The sequence below is a fragment of the Mytilus edulis genome, chromosome 6, assembly GCF_963676685.1.
Source record: "Mytilus edulis chromosome 6, xbMytEdul2.2, whole genome shotgun sequence".
Lineage (NCBI taxonomy): Eukaryota > Metazoa > Mollusca > Bivalvia > Mytilida > Mytilidae > Mytilus > Mytilus edulis.
This window is the reverse complement of record NC_092349.1, coordinates 56,584,544-56,605,959: the sequence shown is the minus strand read 5'-3', so window position 1 is coordinate 56,605,959 and position 21,416 is coordinate 56,584,544. Positions and strand designations below refer to the sequence as shown.

The 21,416-nt window shown below is 31.5% G+C and overlaps 1 protein-coding gene across 2 annotated transcripts in view; it reads left to right on the top strand.

Annotated features, from left to right (window-relative positions):
- Positions 1-3,516: 3,516 nt before the first annotated feature.
- LOC139527933 (calcium/calmodulin-dependent protein kinase kinase 2-like) overlaps positions 3,517-21,416 on the top strand; it is an 83,926-nt gene continuing 66,026 nt past the window's right edge. The window contains exons 1-3 of one of the 2 annotated variants that reach the window (XM_071323617.1): positions 3,517-3,584; positions 6,446-6,506; positions 14,233-14,329. In XM_071323617.1, the coding sequence (XP_071179718.1) occupies positions 6,497-6,506; positions 14,233-14,329 (107 nt within the window). In that variant the 5' untranslated portion in view covers positions 3,517-3,584; positions 6,446-6,496. Of the gene's footprint in view, positions 3,585-6,445; positions 6,507-13,201; positions 13,377-14,232; positions 14,330-21,416 lie in introns of those variants that run through there. The other variant, XM_071323623.1, reaches the window with a different exon arrangement.

Genomic DNA, 21,416 nt, shown 5'->3' with positions numbered 1-21,416 from the left:
ATCGACAACACGGTACGAATATTTCCTATGAGAATGATGTTTGAGCAACAATACCCAAACCATATTACTGGGAAATCATGCAGAAAAAAAACATATAATATAATTCAGAAAAATGCCTCATAAAGCAAAATTAACCAGCAAATCTATATACAACACCTTGATTCATATACAAATGTGGGGAAAAGAGACGAAAAATACCAAATGGACATTTACACTCATAAGTCGGAAATAACGGGATCTGCCTAATCCAGTGCACCTGAAATCATCCACAATATTTGCAGGGGTTCGTGTTGTTCGGTCTTTTGTGTTATATATTGTTTGTTGTGAACAGTTGTTTGTCTTTTGATCTTTTTTTTTGCCATGGCATTGTCAGTTTATTTTCGACTTGTGAGTTTGAATGTCCCTTTGGTATGTTTTGCCTCTTTTTTTAAGGACAGAATCGTTTTCTGGATTAACCCTACACAGGGACGCTTGCAATCTCGAGTTCTAGAGTCAAACAATCTGCAAACGATCTGTATATGTAAAAAGGCCACGAAGCTGCTTTGCATTCATTATCTTCTGACGATCGTGTAAAGTAGTTTCTTAAAACAACTTAATAGCTAAGAGACTCTGATGCAAAAGATAACATCTGATTGTTAATTATACAAAGACATTCTGTGAATAATTTGACATTTTTGAACATCTTAAACTGTCTTATTGTTGACTTCACAATATTTTTGACATAGCAGCATTTTTTGTTTTGGAATACGTGATACAAAGGCATTTCTCTTCATCCAAGTAGAAGTGAAGTCCTTGTTCTGACACAAGGAGGAAGAAGGAGAAATAGGAGGTAGATGAGTTCAGAAATATTGGACAAGGGTTACAATGTTTCAGTAGCTTAAATCAAGTGAAACACATTTGTAATCAGACATTATTGCAGAGTTAATAGGTGTGTTTGAAATATATAATTACCCTGTGTTACTATATCTTTTAAAACTTTATGTGCACTTTCAATAGTTTTTTTTTATTATTTTCTTCGACACATTTTCTAATTTAATTCATGCATATTAATCATATTATTCATGGAAATGTACTATAAAAAGAGGTATCGCTATTTCAACTTTAGAGAATTTGTCTGTTGCCTTTTTACGAAATATTTTCAGAGAATTTTTTGAAGCTTTATTTGAAATTCGAGACGTATTGATATTTTCAACAATTTTGTATCAAATATATTTGTATTAACCGATTTCTGATTGTCTTCACTTATAAATCACCGTAAATGCACCGAAATCGACTTGATATGTCCAGTAATATAGTCTAAAACGATAATCAAGAGACCGAACTAAATGTGAAACTGAAAATTACTATGAAGAGTCTTTTAAGATGTATGTACTATATAAAGGAGATATAATGGAGTATACTCTAATGAGGAGAAAACTTCCCAACAGAAAAAACACTGATAAATCACTGAGGAAAAATCCCCAGCATGATCATGACATAAAGACGTCCATATACGATGTTCCGGTCATGGAACAGGCTCGTGTCGGACACACAGCGTTTAAATGTACTTCAAAAATATAATAAAAAGTATGGGTCACCGCGCTTTTTTCACGCTACAGGTTGTGCAACCAATGAAAGTTAATATAAAATATGAGAATATAGCTCTAATGATATGCTTTCAGATAAAAACAAGAACAAAGGGGGTCACCGAACTCTTTTTTTTCTCGCTACATAATAAAATAGGTAAACTCACAACACATTCTATTATAAAAAGTACTTGATCTGAGTTATCTTCTCTTATATCTGAGTTATCTCCCCTTAATTGGAAAAGTTGAAAATAAATGAATCAAACAAATATGTTCTGTTTTGTGTAAAATACAGAAATACAGCCGTAAATATGATAAAACACATAATTGTCTATATTAACACGAAAAGTATTACACATGATTTCGTACTACTATCGACATTTGCAAGTTTCATTAAAGATTAATACCGATTGTATCTGCTATTTCAAAATCCAAGATGGAAGACGACACCCCAGCTACCTTAACCGGGCGTTGTGATAATAAAACTGTACTACGTAAGCACAATTTGAGCCCGAAACATCAAATCCAGTATTTAGATTGGTTGAGTTTTTAGTCAGACTATTTGCTCATGGCAAAAAATGCTGTTTTGATGATCTCGTAATGCTGATCATTCATTCTTTTTAGTTTCTCACTATCTTCTTTTCTGTATCTCAAAACACAAAAGAGGGTAAAACGAATTCCCCATTTAAGGAGGCTCGAGGGTACAAACAATTCAGCAAAAAATGAAACATACTTTTTTTTCCTTACAAATTTTGTTTATTACACTATTATTTGTTACTTTAGAGTTGAGAAATGTAAAATCTATATGCTGTTGAAGTTGGTATATTGCTGCTAAGGTGAGCATGGTGAGAAAGATTTATAATTTCCAATTGAATAGTCTCGTTTGTAACAGGTAATGTTACTGAGATGACCCATGATGTCAAATTTGAGGTAAATGCCTGAAAATGAGACAGAGAAAGCTGTACACTATGTGTTTCTTTTCCCCCTTCAGTTTATGTAGCAATATATTAAGTGGTACCCAATCAGAAACGTTTTGAGTGTTAATGGAAAGAACATCATCAATATAGCTGTATGTGAAATTAAAATTAAAAAAATAATCTAGCTTGTTTTATTTTTACCGTGAAGTGTCTATATATAGATCTCTATAGAGGAACTCCAAATCAACTTGAATAACTTAAAATTAAGAGATATTAAGAAAAGGTTGGCCAGAAGATGTTCATCAGTTGGTTCCCATAGAAATGCCGACAACATGAAAATTCATCAAATATCATGATGTCATTAAGAACACCAGCATAGTAATCAAGTGTTTCAGTGTGGCTATCATGACGTCATTAAGAACACCAGCATAATAGAGGGGGGATAGGAGGGGTCCTGATCCCGAAATCCCGGACTTAAAAAAACGAAATCCCGAGGTCCCGAATTTAAATAAAGTAAATCCCGACGTCCCGAAATCCGAAAAAAAAGGATTCCCGGATCCCGAAAGGGTCAATCCCGAAATCCCGAGCTTAAAAACACCCGATCCCGGAGTCCCGATAAAGGTCCTATCCCCCCTCATAATAATCAAGTGTTTCAGTGTGGCAGGTTTTATTTTCGGGCTCAATTTTTGATACAGGGTTTTAATTTTATTATGGCATGGTGTTGTAAAGGATTAGAAAAAAGCCGATGTGTTTTGAATAATAGAACATTATTAATTTGAACTGTAGCTGAAAAATACTATACAAATCCTTGGTGACATATAGATATTCCAACACTTCAATCAGATCAAATCACGCGAAGTATTTAACTAGAAATTCCAACATTAATGCGATGGCATTAAACTTGACTGTCCGGCATAAAATCAATACTCTTCAACTTTGTACTCGTTTGGCTTTATAAATATTTTGTGTCCGAACACATTTGTTGCATTTTGAAATTTTGTCAATTTTCGCGCCATAAAACTTAAAGTTCCCGCGAGATTTGGTTCTGTTTACATATCCGGTTCCGCTGTTTGTTTACACATGAGACAGAAAAAAAATCAAGGTATCTTGTAACTTTCAAATTTAAATCAAGTGACAGTCTCAGAATGAAATGTTGACAATGCAAAGATTATATGAACAAGCTCTTCCCATTGCCGAGAACACAGACAATAATTGAAAACAGCAAGTGTTGAGATTTAAAATCTGACAAAAAGACTCAAAACTTTTATTTATAATAATTAAAAATCATATGTGATTAAATTTTTGACAATGAGACAACTCTCTACCAGAGCTGTCCAAATGACGTAGAATATAGAATCTATAGGCCACTGTACAGCCTTCTAAAATGAGCAAAACCCATAGTCCATACCAGGTTGTCATGATACTGATAGTGTGATTTGAAAGGCTCTTAAATCACAGGCACTTGTTTTTTTCCCATTGGAAAACCCACTGCCAACCTATATTAAGGATATGTTGATCATAGTCCAAATGCTTATGATGTCTTGAAAGGTTATTTTATTTTTTTCTGGGACCATCACAGAAAAAAATTAGAATAGCCTTTCAATAATCGTTGAAGACCTCATAATTCATGTAATTATTTGGACTACATAGATCTGCCCATGAATAGAAACAAGTGCCCTAAATTGTAAATGGCAAATGAAAACAATTCAAACAAGAAAACTGGTTTGATTTACGAATAAAAATAAACAATAAACTAAAAATACTAATGTCAAGAACTGTTGACATTTAGAATATATAGGGGCTAAAAATCAGTTTAAAAGCCCATCAGATCAATACAAAGCTGAAAAAACAACTGACTAAAACACAGACTGGACGTGGCAGTAAAATTATTAAATTTATACATCCACCAATCACAACAAAAAGACATGTACAAATGTACACAAAGAAAAGATGAGAGAGAACTGACAGTTACTGATACATTTGTACCTACATAATGTAGCTAAAGGCATATACATTTACATGTAACAACTTACAAGTTATATAAAATAATGTATTTAAAATTAAAATGTTGAGTACACATTTAGTATAAGATTTATACCATGTACATTCTTCTTCTTTCTAGTATGGGAAAGACTCCAGTGCTGGAGTTTGGAATATTCTGGATCATGTTGATTTTCTCCCCAGGGCCTTGCTATAATCTTAAATGTGATGCTATCTGAAGTGGTTTTCTTTTAGATCATTTGTAGATTATGTAATGGATGTGATGCTAAAATTTTAAGAAATAAGATGGTACATGTATTTCAATTCCCCCTGTTTACAGGTTGCAAAATGAAATATCTGGGGAGAATAATATATACATAATTTATCGGAGAAAATAAATAAATAAAGTTCAGTATACCGACTCCCTACCTACATGTTTGTACACATGTACCCTAATACATTTTAGGATAGTTCTGGATAAGCATTATAAACATCAATACATTTTTGAATAAGCACCAAAGCACTGTCCAGATCATTGGCAAATAAAGTCAATCTAAATAATATGAAAATACTATACCTACATGTAGCTATCTTCCTATCATAGTGTACAATGTACGTGTATTATACTATTCAGACATGTATTTATATAAATATACATGTATACATGTATGTAATGTTAACTAATGTACCAGTGTTTATTTCCATAAAACTTCATTAGACTCGAAAGACATAGGTTGAATTAGAAATCTAGGGTGAAGGACAGAGGAAGAGAAAGAAAATGTTTTATGGAACGTGAGGCAGACAGTAAAGTAGAGAGTGGTATGGATAAAATGGTCCACCATTCCATCTAAAGCTTTGCACCAAAGGAAGGGGTTGGAGCCATTGTCACATTGCCTTTAATTGGACAAGTCTTATAAATAGAACAATTTGCTACAAAATAAATTAGTTCAGGAAGTTAACCTCAAATGTTAATACTGTGATGTCACAAAAAAAATAAGAATTTGTTAATTAACCTCATGGTGGCAGCGCAGATACATGTAGATATTCCCCACGAGCCTGTTATCATATACTTAAAAAACTGAGCTGGTATCTTTCATTTCCTTAAGAACTCAGTCATTGTCAGTCATGTCAGTAGGGATATAAATCTGTTTATTTCGCATTTGAGTTCCTTGAAATATAATACATAATAAATACATCACATGATGTACTACTCTCGTCTAAATTATGAAATCATGCAGACTAAAAGATGGCCGCAGGATTTAGGCCTTACCTGTTGTTAGTGTAGCTACATGTATAAGTGAACACAACAGGGATTCAGTTTATGGTACAAAAATGTATGGATAGGGAGTCAGATTGTGAACAGAGTGATGACCAGCAAAATAAAAATGTTAAGATATATACATTTGTACGTGACCAATAGGCTATTTGCCAATTTCCGTAATTGACCTTGTAATTAGAGATCCCTTCTTTTAGTTGTCTCCCTTATGAGGGACATACATTTTTATTTACAATGGAGAGTTAGCAGAAAGAGCAAATTTACCTTTGCGTAATGTGAAGAATCTTTAAGGTTTTCAAAACTTTTAATTACATTAATTTGTTGTTCAGCTAAATACCTTTGACATCAGAAATTATTTTTCATGAAAAATTAGTTAAACGGCCGATACATCCCTTTCAATACATCATGTTTTGCATTGGCAAAAGCTGTTTTTGTCCGGTATGGAACCAGTCTACGATTGACTAGGGAAGTAATTTGTTTAAAAAGTGTGTAATAACAGACTCAAATCGGTAATTGGCAAATGGACTATTGTCTGTTGTTTTGTTTAAATGTTGAAGGCCGTACGGTGACCTATAGTTGTTAATGTCTGTGTCATTTTGGTCTTTTGTGGATAGTTGTCTCATTGGCAATCATACCACATCTTCTTTTTTATATTCTCTCACATATGTATTCTTATTTTACAAAAATGTTTTTTTTGTTTGTTTTAGATTATGACCACATTTACCATGGGAGACAACTCTGTCTGAGAAGAAAATGAAATGGGTTCTGGTAAGTGGGTTATTTTGCACATGTAGACAATATGTAAATGGATGATGTGTCTTGTCAGATAGTTGAAAACTTATATATATTCATGGATATTTGATTTCATGCAATGTCTTTATACAATACTTTAATTTAGAAAATGTGCATTTGCTTAAACATTTTTTATTCGTGAGTTACAAATGTATCTAGGCCTATATCCACGAAATATATTTCACATATATCTCAAGAATATTAATGAATCCACAGTTACATGTACATGTGAATTCATTTTGGGAATTTATTGTTTATAAAAATGCATGATCTCAATTGTTCTATTTCCTTTTATGACAATATTATATTCCTATTTCTTGCGTCAATTTAAGGCTTTAGAATTGCTTTTTATGCATGTTTAATATGATCAATGAATATACAGAATGTAGTATTTATTTTCACATGTTTGCTTTATCTAGAAATACTTCTACATTAAGAATTTTTGCTTTTGCAGTTTAATTTCATATAGTGTGAGTAGATCGTTTTGGAAATCTTTTTTTCACCAACATCTTAATTCTAATCACAAATAATTGGTTTTAGTGGTGCTAATTTTGAAAAATAAAAATTGATTGTCTCCCTTTGCATACAGTTATCTTTTTCAAACTGCACGTATCGATTTATTTATACTCATACTATCAACAAATTTTTCAATATTTTTGCAATTTTATGATTTTTTAAAGAGAGACAAGGATCAGTGAATCACTGTCGAAAAAATCCACCAACAATACTGATTGAATATATATGTAATTTTATTCTTGAATTTAAAAAGCATCAAGTGCTACGCAGATACATAAATGTAAATTTAACTGATTTTTATTCATTCTTGCATAGAAATATATAATTTTCAGTCAAGCAAATAATGTGAGTACTCATGTGTTATGAGGATACATCAGAAATCCATGACTTTGGCATAATTTAGCTTTCATTTCATTTGAGGAATTTGTCCAAAAAGTGAAAGAATTAGACACTAACTGACTCAAGCATTTGTGAAAAAAATCTTATAACTTTTACCATGACAGTTGTTTGCTACTCAGTCTATGTCAGCATCTGGGTATATTTCTTAGTTTGGTTAAGTAAAGTTCTCTGAAACCTATTGTTATCTTTAATTTGCAGCATTGCCTCCCCCCTTTTTATAATTTTTTTGAAATTGCAAACTTGTCTTGGATATCTGGTTTGTTTGAATGATTTTGACTAACAAACAATTAACACTTTACTGACTTGCACTGGTGTTTTGTGATTTTTTGTTAAAATAAGTATGCTTGTCTCTCATTTTCTCAAAAATTAAAAATGTTACATTTGTATGTCAAGATTTGTTTTCTTCAAGAACTATTGAACTTTTATACCTTTGAAATGTCTGTTTACAGAGCATGTCAAAGACCATTTAAAAAAAACCTATGTTCATGATGTTGACTAAAAACACTTAGATAACCCTATTTTTGATAGTTATAGATTAATTATTTATTATATATAGGCTTATTAGACCCATTGGTGGCCTTCGTCTGTTGTCTGCTCTATGGTCGGGTTGTTGTCGCTTTGGCACATTCCCCATTTCCTTTCTCAATTTAATTTGTTCATTGTTGAAGGATGTACAATGACCTATAAGTGTTAGTTTTTTTGTCATTTGGTCTCTTGTGGAGAGTTGTCTCATTGGCAATCATACCACATTCTTATTTATATATTTATATTTCTGATTTTATTTTTATTAATCATTTTTTCCCGAGCTTTAATTACTTAGACCTGACCAACTCCCTCTTCTTTTTATTTTGAAACATATCAACCAATTTGTTCCTGTAAGTTTTGATGATGTGTATTTAAGGTGGTACCTAACACTACAGGGAGATAACTCTGTAAAATCAGCCAAACGTTTTAATAACGTTGTGTTGTAAAGGGAATATTAAGCTTCTCAATGATCAAAATTGGTGTTTGTCAATCTGCTATATAACCAGTGTAATTTTTCTGATAAAACGGTTGGTTCAAAATTTTTGAAATTTATATATTTTGGTTAAAGGGTCAAAGTAAATACTTTGTCAAAATTTTATGAAAATTAAACGAGCCAAATTAATTTTAGTGAAAGTGTTGGGTACCACCTTAAATGACAATACCTTAGGATCGGAAAATGTCTTGAAAACAAAAACATTCTTTTGTATCAGATCCTTGTAAACAAAGTGTTATTTAACACAGAAATGTGCATTTTAATCAGATCGGAAATTAATGGAATGTTTTTGTTATTGTGAAAAACCAACTGAATGAACTTTGAAATAATTAAAACTTTTTATTTGTACTTTGATTTCTGCTTGAAGTACATGAATAACATTAATTAATATTGAATTATGATTGACAGCATCCAAGAGGACATTACACTCTGAATTTATGGTAATGTTTTTATGGTTGAATATTTCTAGATTTTGACTCACGGTTTCTGGGAATTGCAAAAATCTGTCTCTGCTATTTCATGCTGAAGAATATTCTGGTAAAATAAAAGGATTCTAGGTTCACTTAATTTGGATTGAAATTATAGATCCCATTGGATTGGTTATGAATATGATACATCATTTCAGAACAATTAAACAATAGAACTTAATTGAAGTAGAAAGCCGAAACGTCAGTTCAGTGAAACTTTAAATGTAAATGACTTTTGAATAAATTAATTGACAATTCAAAAAATGCAACCTTGAACTTAGGTGAAGGTTGATCTTAAAAAACAATAGAAAAAAAAAAATTAAATTGTCATTGAACTTGTCATCAAAAGTTAACAGTCAGAAAATGGATATTTAAAGACATTAAATGTTATGAATTTTAATTTAATCTCACAATTTTTATTGCTCATAAAAGTTCTGTATGCATCCTTCCATATTTTAAAGTGAACAATTTGGTTTATAATTAGACATGATTCTAATTAAAATACATGTAAAGTGTGCAAGTAATACTTGATGGATGTATATTTCTTTCTTCAAACTCTTTTACAAATGATGAATTTTAATTGTCACAATTATTATTTTTTTCGCAAAATATAAAAATTGGCGTCCGCCAGCAGAAACCCTGGCAAGTATGATTATATTTGTAGAAAGTAAGTAATTCTTTTATTGAAAACACACCTTGTAATTTGAATAAATTCTTCAGTCCCATTCCAAAAGGGGGTAAGTTAAAACAGTTCTTTGTACTTCATGATGAAATATATTTTCATTGGACAGTAATAGATGATCGTCTGATGATAAACCCAGACAACTTTTGCTCATGCAAGCATCCGTTCATTGGATAATCCATGTGTATTATGGTATAAATATAAGAAAGCTAAGAGGTCAAGGAAAAACAGTTTTAAAAGTATATATATAAACATGATAAAAGTGCAAACCACCTACATGTATATCAAGTTTGCTGACCATTTATGCTTTTATTATATAATAGAATATCAGCATATGTAAATGACTTTTTGACTAAAATGATGATTTAAAAAATCCCAACCTTGAACTAAGTGAAGGTTAATATTTAAAAACAATACTCAATAGAAAAAGACGGAGTTTGTCATTGAACTGATCAATAGATAATATTCTTTGTAATTTGATCAAATCTTCAGTCCTGAAACAGGTTCAATTTTTTTTGTACTTTAAAAGTGATATATTGTCATTATTTCATTTGGACAGCGATTATGTCATTTTAGATTATAAGAAACACAGACAATTTTTGCTTAACAATCCAATCATTGGATAATCCATGTGTAGTTTATTTAGTAAAGTTAAGACGTCTAGGAAAGTACATACCTCCTACATGGTCAGATTTATTAACAATTTAAACATAATGAAAATAAAAAGAATGTCCACCATTTGTACTTAACAGTAGACTAAAATTTCTGACCACTTGAACAGTTTGGTTCAATAAAACAATAATTGGAGAAGACATTACGAAATTAAAAACTTGTGTCCAATCCATTTAGTGTCCTTTTTGAACAATAAAATATGTTTAAACTTTAAAACAAATGCCAAGTTGGTTATAATTTTGACTGAACTGCTATAGGTCAGCAGAACAATATTTACAGTCAACTTACCATCACAGTAATAATGCTATAATAGAGAATCAATTACTGTGGATTCATTTATTTTCGTGGGTACCAATTTTCGTGATTTAAGGAAAACTTGTGTATTAGTGGATGTCTAATTTCATGGTTTGGAAAAGTCTTGTGCTTCCCCTAGTCTGTACCCGCGAAATCCAGGAAAATTGCTATCCAAAGAAAATTAATGAATTCACTGTATTTCTTTTTTCTTATTCATCAGCACCTTTAAATGAACGGCAGAAAAAAGTCATTTTGAAAAACCTAATATAGTTACATGTATATACCAACAAAAAATACTTCCATTTAGTATTGTGTTTTGAAAAATGTACCAATTTGTACATTTAATAAGAATTGATATCTTACTAGGTCACTTCTTTTTCTGATAATAGTAGCAGCCCTACATAATGTAAGTAATATAAGATATTGTGTTAGGTAGGAGGCAATTATGTCTGACTTAGATTCCAAATCTTCTTTTATCCATGTGTCACCCAAGCATATATATATTGATGTCCCATTTTCTAAGTCTGTTTAACATTGTAGAGACAGTAGTTAATTATTATGTGGATTTAAAGTCTCAGAAATGTATTAAGATATCACACATAATTCCCTCTAAAGCTTTTAATCAGTGCAACAAAGTTCGGTTACCTTGAAAAACAAAAATATCTTTTTATGGTTGTTAAGTTGCTGTCATTGATTTATGATATATATTCCACATCACACTTTTCATATGATATATATTTTAAGTTTAATTGACTGGCTCTAATGAGGTCTTAGCCCTTAGAGGCCCATTTTTGGGATACGACAATCTGTATACTTATACCATTGACTCAGGGTCATGCCCTCACGTCAACTGTTTTATTCTAAACATCAAGGAACATCTCAGATTCTTGAGATTGTCTTGCTTTAAATGGTATAAAAAACTAAAGGATTGAATTTAAACAACTGTCCTATAATGTTCTTCTCATAATAATTATCTTCATGTGTCGATTTTTCCCTTGACTAATGTATGCGTGTTTTTAACAACACAGAAAATCAGAATTAAGCAGTATAATTTTATATTTAGTGTTTTTGTAAATTTAGAAACACGTCAGAGGGAATTCCCCAGTTTTGATAACATGCGAGAGTTCTCTGAATTCAGAACGATAAATCGATTTCTGTCATATAAGAACTGAAGTGGATTTTTCATATATATGTCACCGTTATGAAACTGATATTTGATATTGTACTTCCATAAAGAAATGGAGTTCGTTTTAAAAGATATTAACATTTAATATACATCCTTGCTACAAATCACAAGTCTAGGGTTTGTTTATGTTATTATGTGCAAGCGTATAGTTTTTCTTGACTTGAAGGGGTATCAGATTGAATAGTTGCTCTGGATTCCCCACTCCATTGATTAATTTGAAACTCATGAGATCCTTTCTATGTCTGTCTGCTATTGAGGGTTATTGTTGTTGCATAATTTTAAATCATATGCATCATTTAAATTAAAATAAATGTAGTCCACAACTTAAAGGTGTAACTAGGACACCCCTTCAGCCAAAATGGAGTCTTCCATATTATCCTCAAGTTGTCTCCCTTCCGTAAGTAACTTTCGTCAAACGATACGTCGAGAAAAATTTACTCGTTCTCTATGGACATCGTATTATATTAAAACCGATCGTAATTTCAACAGAGGAATGTGTACAGAAAGGAGTCATGCCCATAATGACCCAAAGGAAATTAAATATTTAAAGAGTAAGGAATAGGTGTTCCACCTAGAATTCATGTAGGAAAATAGGTGATAAGGTACAAAATGAAATACCTTCTCTCACTTTCAGTGAATGCTGTAGAAAGTCAACTTGGAATTCATAGTACAAAAATAAAAGACAATAAGTACATTGTTCATACACTTGTATCGAGGATTGGCTATTTTTAAAGTTGAATAACTATTCAGATTAAGTAAATTACATTTTATTTACCTGAGATATCAAATTTCAGTAAGGTGATATTTACCTGAGATATCAAATTTTCAGTAAATGATATTTATCTGAGATATCAAATTTCAGTAAGGTGATATTTACCTGAGATATCAAATTTCAGTAAGGTGATATTTACCTGAGATATCAAATTTCAGTAAGGTAATATTTACCGGAGATATTAAATTTTAATAGGTTGATATTTACCTGCATGAGATATCAAATTTCAGTAAGGTGAAATTTACCTGAGATATCAAATTTCAGTAGGGTGAAAAATTATTTACCTGAGAATTTAGGAAAGGTGATATTTTTTCCTGACTTGTCATAATCACAAAATTAATGAAAATAACTCCAGATTAGAAATTTGAATAAAAATCCAATGAAACTACCTTAATTTTATAAAAAGGAAAACTCAGGTGAAATGACCATGGGAATCCAGCATACAATTAATAATTAACACAATTGTATTCCAGTAGATTGGTATTGAGCGTATTGATTATAATATTGCAAAAATACTGCAATAAAATATAGATGATCTGGGGCTAATCAAACAAAACTTTTATTTTATGTTCTATGATCTGTATCTACATTGATTGTGGATATGTAATTTAAATCATTGGTTTTTAAAAAACAGGCGTCCCTTCAAACAATAGCATAATTGTCACGGGGATTTTGTTTGTTTCAATTACAATACAGTCGTCAATTTAATAAATAAATAATTGGTTAGTATCTAGTACCAACTTTGTTATATTTCCTACTGGGAATATGTTTAATTAATGTGTATTGGCCCAAAGTTTATTGGCAGAATAATATAGGCTTTCTTATCTACTTCTGTCAGAGGTAAGCTGTGTTTTTACTTTACTAATTTTTCCCCCTTCTTTTTTGAAGAGTGACTTTTGTGTACTAAAATAAATTTTGAAAACAACAAACAAGTACTTAATCAGTACCAAGGAATTGATTGGTATAATTTCAATTGTGAAGTGTTTACTGGGAATTAGCTAATTTTTATTTGAATTTGATTATTTTGTTAGTGGTTTTGAAACAATAAGGTTTTAAAAAATTTACATTTTCATTTTTGAAGAATCATTGGCGTTTGTGTATTAAAGGAAATTTCGACAACAAACAAACAAATAAGTTCATTCAGTACTCTAAGAAATTAATAGGGCATTACAGTAATTGTGAAGTGTTTAATGGGAATTGGCTTATTTATATATACTGTATGAACATTTGAACAATTGAAAAATTTGATAATTATATTGTGGTCTTGAAACTGTTTTCTTTCAATTTTCAGATAATTTGTTTAGTTTTTGCGACAATTTTCACTTTAATTCCAAAAATTTCCCACTAATTGAGTTGGTGTGATGAACTGATGTTCAGCTAATGGAGAAAATCATCCTATTTCATTGTATTTATTATCCTCTGTTGTTGATCAGGAGAATTATTTAAAATCAGGAATTTTGATATCAGTTTTAGATTTAGCTTGACTGTTTAGGAAATGAGTTCTTCCACGAAAATTAAATATAAATTGACATTTTTAAAAGCAGATCGATCTAAATGAAAAAAAAGAGATAAAAAAAATGGCACTTAAAAACAAGATCTCCAATAAATTAAAGTAAATGTAAGTAAATTACAGTAACTGTAAAGTTCACAAACAAATTTAGATCAAAGTTTATAGTTATTTTGTTTTGTTTTTCAGGAGTTAGTGGTATATGTGGGTACAAAGATGTATCACACCTCAGATTGACTCCAACCCGCAAGAAAAATCGAGTCTCATCTTCCAGTAGTACTTCAAGGTAAAGTATTGCTGCACAGTTTTGTATATTGTTGTTACATATATATATTACCATATTATTAAGAAGTTTTGCCTGTTTGTAGGAAGACACATTTTACAGATTGAACTTGCATTATTAAGAGCAATGATTATATATGCTCCCTAAGTGCAGTTAAAAAAAAAATACATGCTAGCCATACCCGTAGCCAGGGGGGGTTCGGACGAACCCCCCCCTTGAAAACAAATAATGACTGTTAAAGTCAACGTTCTGTTCGAGTTGTGACTGTTAAAGTCGAGTTTTTGAGGCCAACGAACCCCCCTTTGGAAATTCCTGGCTACGGGCCTGCTAGCTTCATAACATTAGGAAACTATTATCATATGATGTGATCATTTTTAATCTAATGCTGGTAATTATGGGTGTTTGAAAAGTTTTGAAAAATTTCAAAAACCTAGCTGGTGTTAACTGAATAAACAGTACACTTTTTAGAGGATAATGGTCTTTACCGGGGAACACACATTTTACATTGATTCGAATTAGCAGATTAAGTTCTATATGTATTTTACACTTTTTTAGTTCAAAGAAGTACATACTGTGATACAGTTAGCAACATAATAAATAAACTTGCAATCCTTGGCCATTTGTAACAAAAAATAGTGATTACATTTACTGATGTGAATACCATGTTCTTGGTTACATCTTCTGACATCAGACTCGGACTTCTCTTGGACTGAATTTTAATGTGCGTATTGTTATGCTTTTACTTTTCTACATTGGCTAGAGGTATAGGGGGAGGGTTGAGATCTCACAAACATGTTTAACCCCGCCGCATTTTTGCGCCTGTCCCAAGTCAGGAGCCTCTGGCCTTTGTTAGTCTTGTATTATTTTAATTTTAGTTTCTTGTGTACAATTTGGAAATTAGTATGGCGTTCATTATCACTGAACTAGTATATATTTGTTTAAGGGCCACAGCTGAAGGACGCCTCCGGGTGCGGGAATTTCTCGCTACATTGAAGACCTGTTGGTGACCTTCTGCTGTTGTTTTTTCTATGGTCGGGTTGTTGTCTCTTTGGCACATTCCCCATTTCCATTCTCAATTTTACCTTAGATTTGTATGATCTACTTTTTTCCCTATTTGTTTTCCTATTAATTTTTCATTGGGAATGTTTAGTTGCCAATTTAAAAAAAAAAATTGAAAAGTTAAGATTTTAAGATTTTGTAATTGTATATGTCTTTAATGAAAAATAACTTGATAGTAAAATGCATTTCAGACCTATCAGTTGTAACAGTAATGATTTTACTATAATGTACTGTATTTTATATATTGAAAACCATTAACAGGTTAAGATTTAAAATTTTGAAATTGTAAGTGGCCTCTTTCTCCCCCCCCCCCCCCCAAAAAAAAAGAAAAAAGAAAAGAAGACTTACAAACCAAACAAATAAGATAGACGACAAATGGAATACTGAGCTGAGCTACATTCATAACACTATTTAGGTATTTTGTATTTGTACATCTGTGTATTGATGTCTTTCAAATAAAATGACAAGAAATGTAATTAACAGATGATTGTTAAACTTTGGAAGTTATATGTACTATAAGAGAGATGAAGGATACCAAAGGGACATTCAATATAATCTGCTTTGTCAACCTTTTTTGCTGCTGTGATGACAAGGAAACTAATCTATAATTGCCTGGTTTAAATTGCTCTAATTATTGGACATATAATGTCATGTAATACATTATTAATGTCAGTCATAACCATGATACCACTTAGAGTTTAATGGAATGGAAGAAAATTTTTCCAATAATTTTTTCTTTGCTTAAATGGAATGTTTGCTGTTGAAGGAAGTTAAAAGTGCATATAGGACTTAGTTATTCTTTACCTTTTTTAAGGTCACTTCTAAAAAGATTCTGTAAGCTTAGCAGAGGCATATTCTGTGAGGGGGGCAGGACCTTTTTTCGGGGCATCATGATCAGGTGTTTTTAAGCTCTGGATTTTGGGATTGATCCTTTCAGTATCTGGGAATTCTTTTTTCAAATTTTGGGATGTAAGGATTTAAATTTCTTTAAATTCAGAACCTCTGGAGTTCATGTTTTTTAGTAAGCCCGGGATTTCTGGGTCAGGACCCCTTCGACCCCCCCCCCCCTCTTCTGTGTCCAATTGACACATTCGATCTCCTTTTCTTTTGGACAGATTAAGAATAACAGAAATACGAATATGCTTTCAGTTTTATTTTAATGACTATGATTTGGTTTTCTATGAAATCAAATCACAGGTAATATCTACATGCAGACCCATTAAATAGAAATTTTTTTCTATATTAAATATTAAGTAACTAAGTTTTATCTATGTTAGAAATTGACCAGTTTTAATGTGAAAACCTTGTTTTGTACATTTTAATGATCTTCTATGGAGCCATAATTAGATAATATCTAAATTAGCATTAGTGATAAACTCCTATACAATTCTTTGATTCAGAGTCTATCTGACATTAAATATTTCATGATACAATGATAAATAAAAATCCATAATTGATGAAATTGTCCTATGATTGACACGGAAATGTTATCACAGACAATACTGTTCGCGTTGACTTAAATATTGCATGATACCGAACAGGGAAAGTTTTGTTAGTCTTAATCCATTAATGACAAAATTATCCACTTGTAGACAAAGTAATGTTTCTACAGACTGTTTTTGTTATCTACGGCTCGATCTCTTCCCGATCTCTCCGTGATCCATTATTGACATGTCTTATCCTTGATAGAATCTCTGTCAGTCGTTTCTTTTCCGGCTCGTTTCATTAAAGTGGTGAAATAATCTTGGAAACTTTCATGCAATGATTAACATGCAATTTATGGCTTTGTCAATTCTTTAATGGCCCCTGGATTTTCAATTCATTAAGTTTCTAATTTTCTTGTGGGTAGCAGTACTTACTTTAAGTATGTTTTCATAGAATTAATTGAGAATAGACAAATATTTAGGGACGACATCAAAAGATCGATGTAGGATAAAAAACTTAAATTAAATAGTTTGGGGGTGGGGGTGGGGTCAACATTGCTGCAAGTTTTGTTAATCTAAAATAGATTTTACATATATCCCTATCAGTCAATCAATTTTTCCCAAATTAAATAAAGAAGGGGGGGGGGGGTGGTGGTTAGTGAAAAAACTATGTAAATTAAGTTTTTTATCTTTCATTGAACTTTTGATGTCGTCCCTTACAATCAACTCTTCTTAAAAAATTTCTTTTTTGGTTGTTTATGTTTGTTGATGGGTTATAACCGTGCACTTTTCCATGAGTTTAAATTGATCTGGTTTGTATTTTGTTTTTGTATACCAGTGTCATTTTTTGTGCATGCCCAGCTGAGTTTTTGTGATAAGGCTGCATGCTTGGGGCATTTAATTGCATGTATGTCGGGGGTATGCATACATTATATGACATTTGCGCTGATTTAAAAAAAAAAAGTTTTTCATTTGCGCCGATTTTAAATTTGCTCCTAATTAGATTTACAGGTAAGTCAATACTTTTACATGGACTATTCCATTGGTAAAATCTGGTTATAAATGTTGTTCACTTATAGGTTTAAGTTAATTTTGATTCATACTGTTCTGGAACTTCGTTGTAACACGATGAACATATTTCATATTGAAACGAGCCAAGGAGTCAATTCTGTAAATTGTAATCATCGACGGCCATGCATATTGGAAGGTCAGTGTCCTGAAACATACCAACATAGCTTACCTTTGTACCATCAAGTCGTGTAGACGATTCTAATGGTCTGACTATTGTTAAAATACAAAACGAGCATAACCATGTGGCAGATGACCGAAAGACTGAGAACTACGGGTACGTTCAAGGAAAAAGTCTGGAGATGTATCTAGTACTCAGGCTTTCTTCCACCTCCCCATGGTGAGAAGGGGATAACAGTTCTATACATGTTAATATGATTGACAATTAAGGCAGCTGTCTTTCTTGGTTTCAAGTTTCATAACATTTGTTAATGAAAGAGGTCTATAACAATAAATGAAAAAATAACATGACTTGGATGGAGAGTTGTCTCATTGGCACTCATACCACATCTTCTTATATCTATTCACCTGTAAATAGAGTGGGGTGCTTATTTTCGCCATATCTTTCAATGTTTTCTACAGTTTATGTTCCAGTCTATATGTTTTTGAAGTAAACTGATATTTCTATATGAAGATAACTTCCAATGCAAAATATTCTTAAGCTTGAAAACGTGTTAGTTTGAGAATAATCATCTTAAAAGTGAGACTAAAGGGTGTTTGAAATTTCCTGATGTTTTGTCAATGGGGGACACATATTCACCGTTTTTTCACATCTATTTAAAACCAAATAACTGCAGCTTTATACAATGTTTATCAATTTCATTATAGATGAATAGCAGACATTTCAAAGGTGTAAAGAACTGACATTTAGGGCATTCAAGTCAAAGAATTACTCAGAAATGCTTCTTTGAAACCGTGTTTTTCATTCAGGAAATCGGCTGAAAATCGTTGTCTGTTTTTCGGTCCTTTGCGGTAATTGCCAGAATTTTGTCTCAGTTAAAAAAATAATAATGGTTGTTATAAAAATATAATTCACCGGCATATTTCTTCATTTCAGCCCTCCTTTGAAGTTTTTTACACCCCAAAATCATATAACAGCGAAATTGTGTCCCCGGCGAATATGGGCGCCCCACTCTACCTGTAAAAAAATCAGTGCAAATGAAAGAAAAAATCGGCGCAAAAGCAAAACGCCGATGTCAGGTTTTGATTTTATAAAAAAATAATGTCAAATTGTTGAAAATTGCTATATCTATAGGATATATACATGCATGTTTTTTCTAAAGTTTGAATTTGTGGAATGTAAAAAAATGTTTTGACCTTGATGTGTGAGTGAAACAATTACACGAGAAATTTCACCTACATGTACTTCTTTATGATATACCGGTATTCAATTCCTGTGTATAAATAAGAAACATATAATGTAAAATCCCAATAATACTTGCAAGACTTAAAGCTTAAGTAAATTCATTTAAAGATGTTAGTAAGCTAGTGGGAAGTTTTGTATTGATACAGGATTCAGAAATTGCACTTAAAAGATTTGACTAGTTGATCTTTATTAAAACACTAAAAACAATAAATTAATTTGTTGAATTGAAATCAAATGATATTTCCACCCCCAGGTTTGGCTAAGAAGATATTGATTTGTGTTTGCATTAAAGCTGAGGTAACTAAGATACCTTCAGTTCATGGGAAACTTTGAAAAGATGATAAAGGAGATCTGAGTTTCTCATGTCAGACAAATTTGATCTTTTCTTTGCTTTATATTTCAGTCTGCATTTTTGGCTACTATATATACCTTCCTTCCTGGCCAAGTCTCTAACCAATTGGCCGTTTGGTAATAGGTAAAGGACTATGGGTAATTTTGTTTTTCATATCTCAAAATGAAAATAACGTAACGTCATTGGTTGAATTTCTATTGTTTAGGACCTTTTTAACCAATACAATTATGGAGTACACTTTTGAAAATATTACCCAAAATGCATTAGATTCTGGAAGGACGAATTGGACTTTGGGGCTAAAAGAAAGTTAGATTTTATATGTCAAGATCAAAATGGCCATTTTAATTCAATTTTCTCATATTATTAATTATATAGTAAAGATGATTTTTCACAAACAATTTTTGTCCCACGAGTAACACGATACGTGGGACATGAAAAACATGGAGTCATCTGTGTAAGTGCAATGCAGGGGACGTTGGAACACTTTACTTTTATTGTTGTTGCAAAAACTTGGATTTGTTTGTAGTTTGGAGAATATTTACTGTGGATTCTTCTTTTTTTTAGTCAATAACAATTTTAGTGGATTGAAGAAAAATTATATTTTTATGGATTTTATGAGGGACGTAAAGGGGGGATATCTGCACGGAGGAACATAATTGCCATTTCACGATAAACGAACAATTGAAAATTTCTGGCATGTTGATCTTTTTACTGATTTCATGATAACGAACCTTTTTCACGGCTGCACGTGAAATAAAAATGACAAAACACATTGCACGAAAATAACCCTTTACCGCTCTCTTTTGTGTAATGCTAATAGAAAAGAAGTACTTCCTTGAACATTTAAATTTGTGGTTCATTTGTGCCTATAATATCCACGTAAATTGATATCCCATGGACCATAATAAAGAATCACTCATTGTATGACCATTTTGATTTTGATTACTCATTGCTTTTCTTTTTGTAAAGCTAAAATATGATTGTTTTGATCCAAAAAATGTATATTTGCATATATTTTTGTTTCCAAAATAATTCTAATCTGATGATTAGATAATATTTCACAATTTGGACATGCAAAAACTTATTTTTTGTTTGTGTTCACTTTGCTGTGTATTGTTAAAAACTTCTAAATTTAACAATCAAATTTAAATGATGAATGACTTTTAAAATCATTCTTGTAAAGAAGTTTGTACTTAGTTACCAATTAGCTTCTTGTATCCTTTTTTGCTTTAAGAAGTTGCGTTTATTATTTTGAAGAATTTGTTTTGCATCAACACACCACTTGTTAAACAAAAAACAGAGGTGTTATGTAATATTTTGCCTAAAAAACCCTAAATAATTACACTTGATTGAGTCACAGAATTCGTAATTTGGCTGAACAATATAACATCATGTCATTAACATCGACCGACTTGTGCAATTTGCTAATTAAATTTAATGATACATAGTCAATTCCCATTGGATTATGTGGTATCCCAGAAGGATTAATTTGGTGATAGAATTCCAGTCCAGCAGACGTGACATTCTAATTATGATGCATGATGGGTAATTTTATTTGTAGGAGTGCATCTATAAATGAAGATTAATTTGCAGTCACTCACAGCTGTGTCAGTCAATATTAGATTACCTCCCTTGTTTTTGTGGATGTTAATTCCATTAATTGTGGATTGAGACTTGACTTGGGATTTAATTTGTTTACATTTCTCTTCGGCATTGTTTGAATTCCTGTATTATCAAATTATCTCCCTTTAGGTAATGTTATTGCACTTTGGTATGAGTTTCATTTTCAGAAATGTCATTGCACTTTTTATAATGAACAGT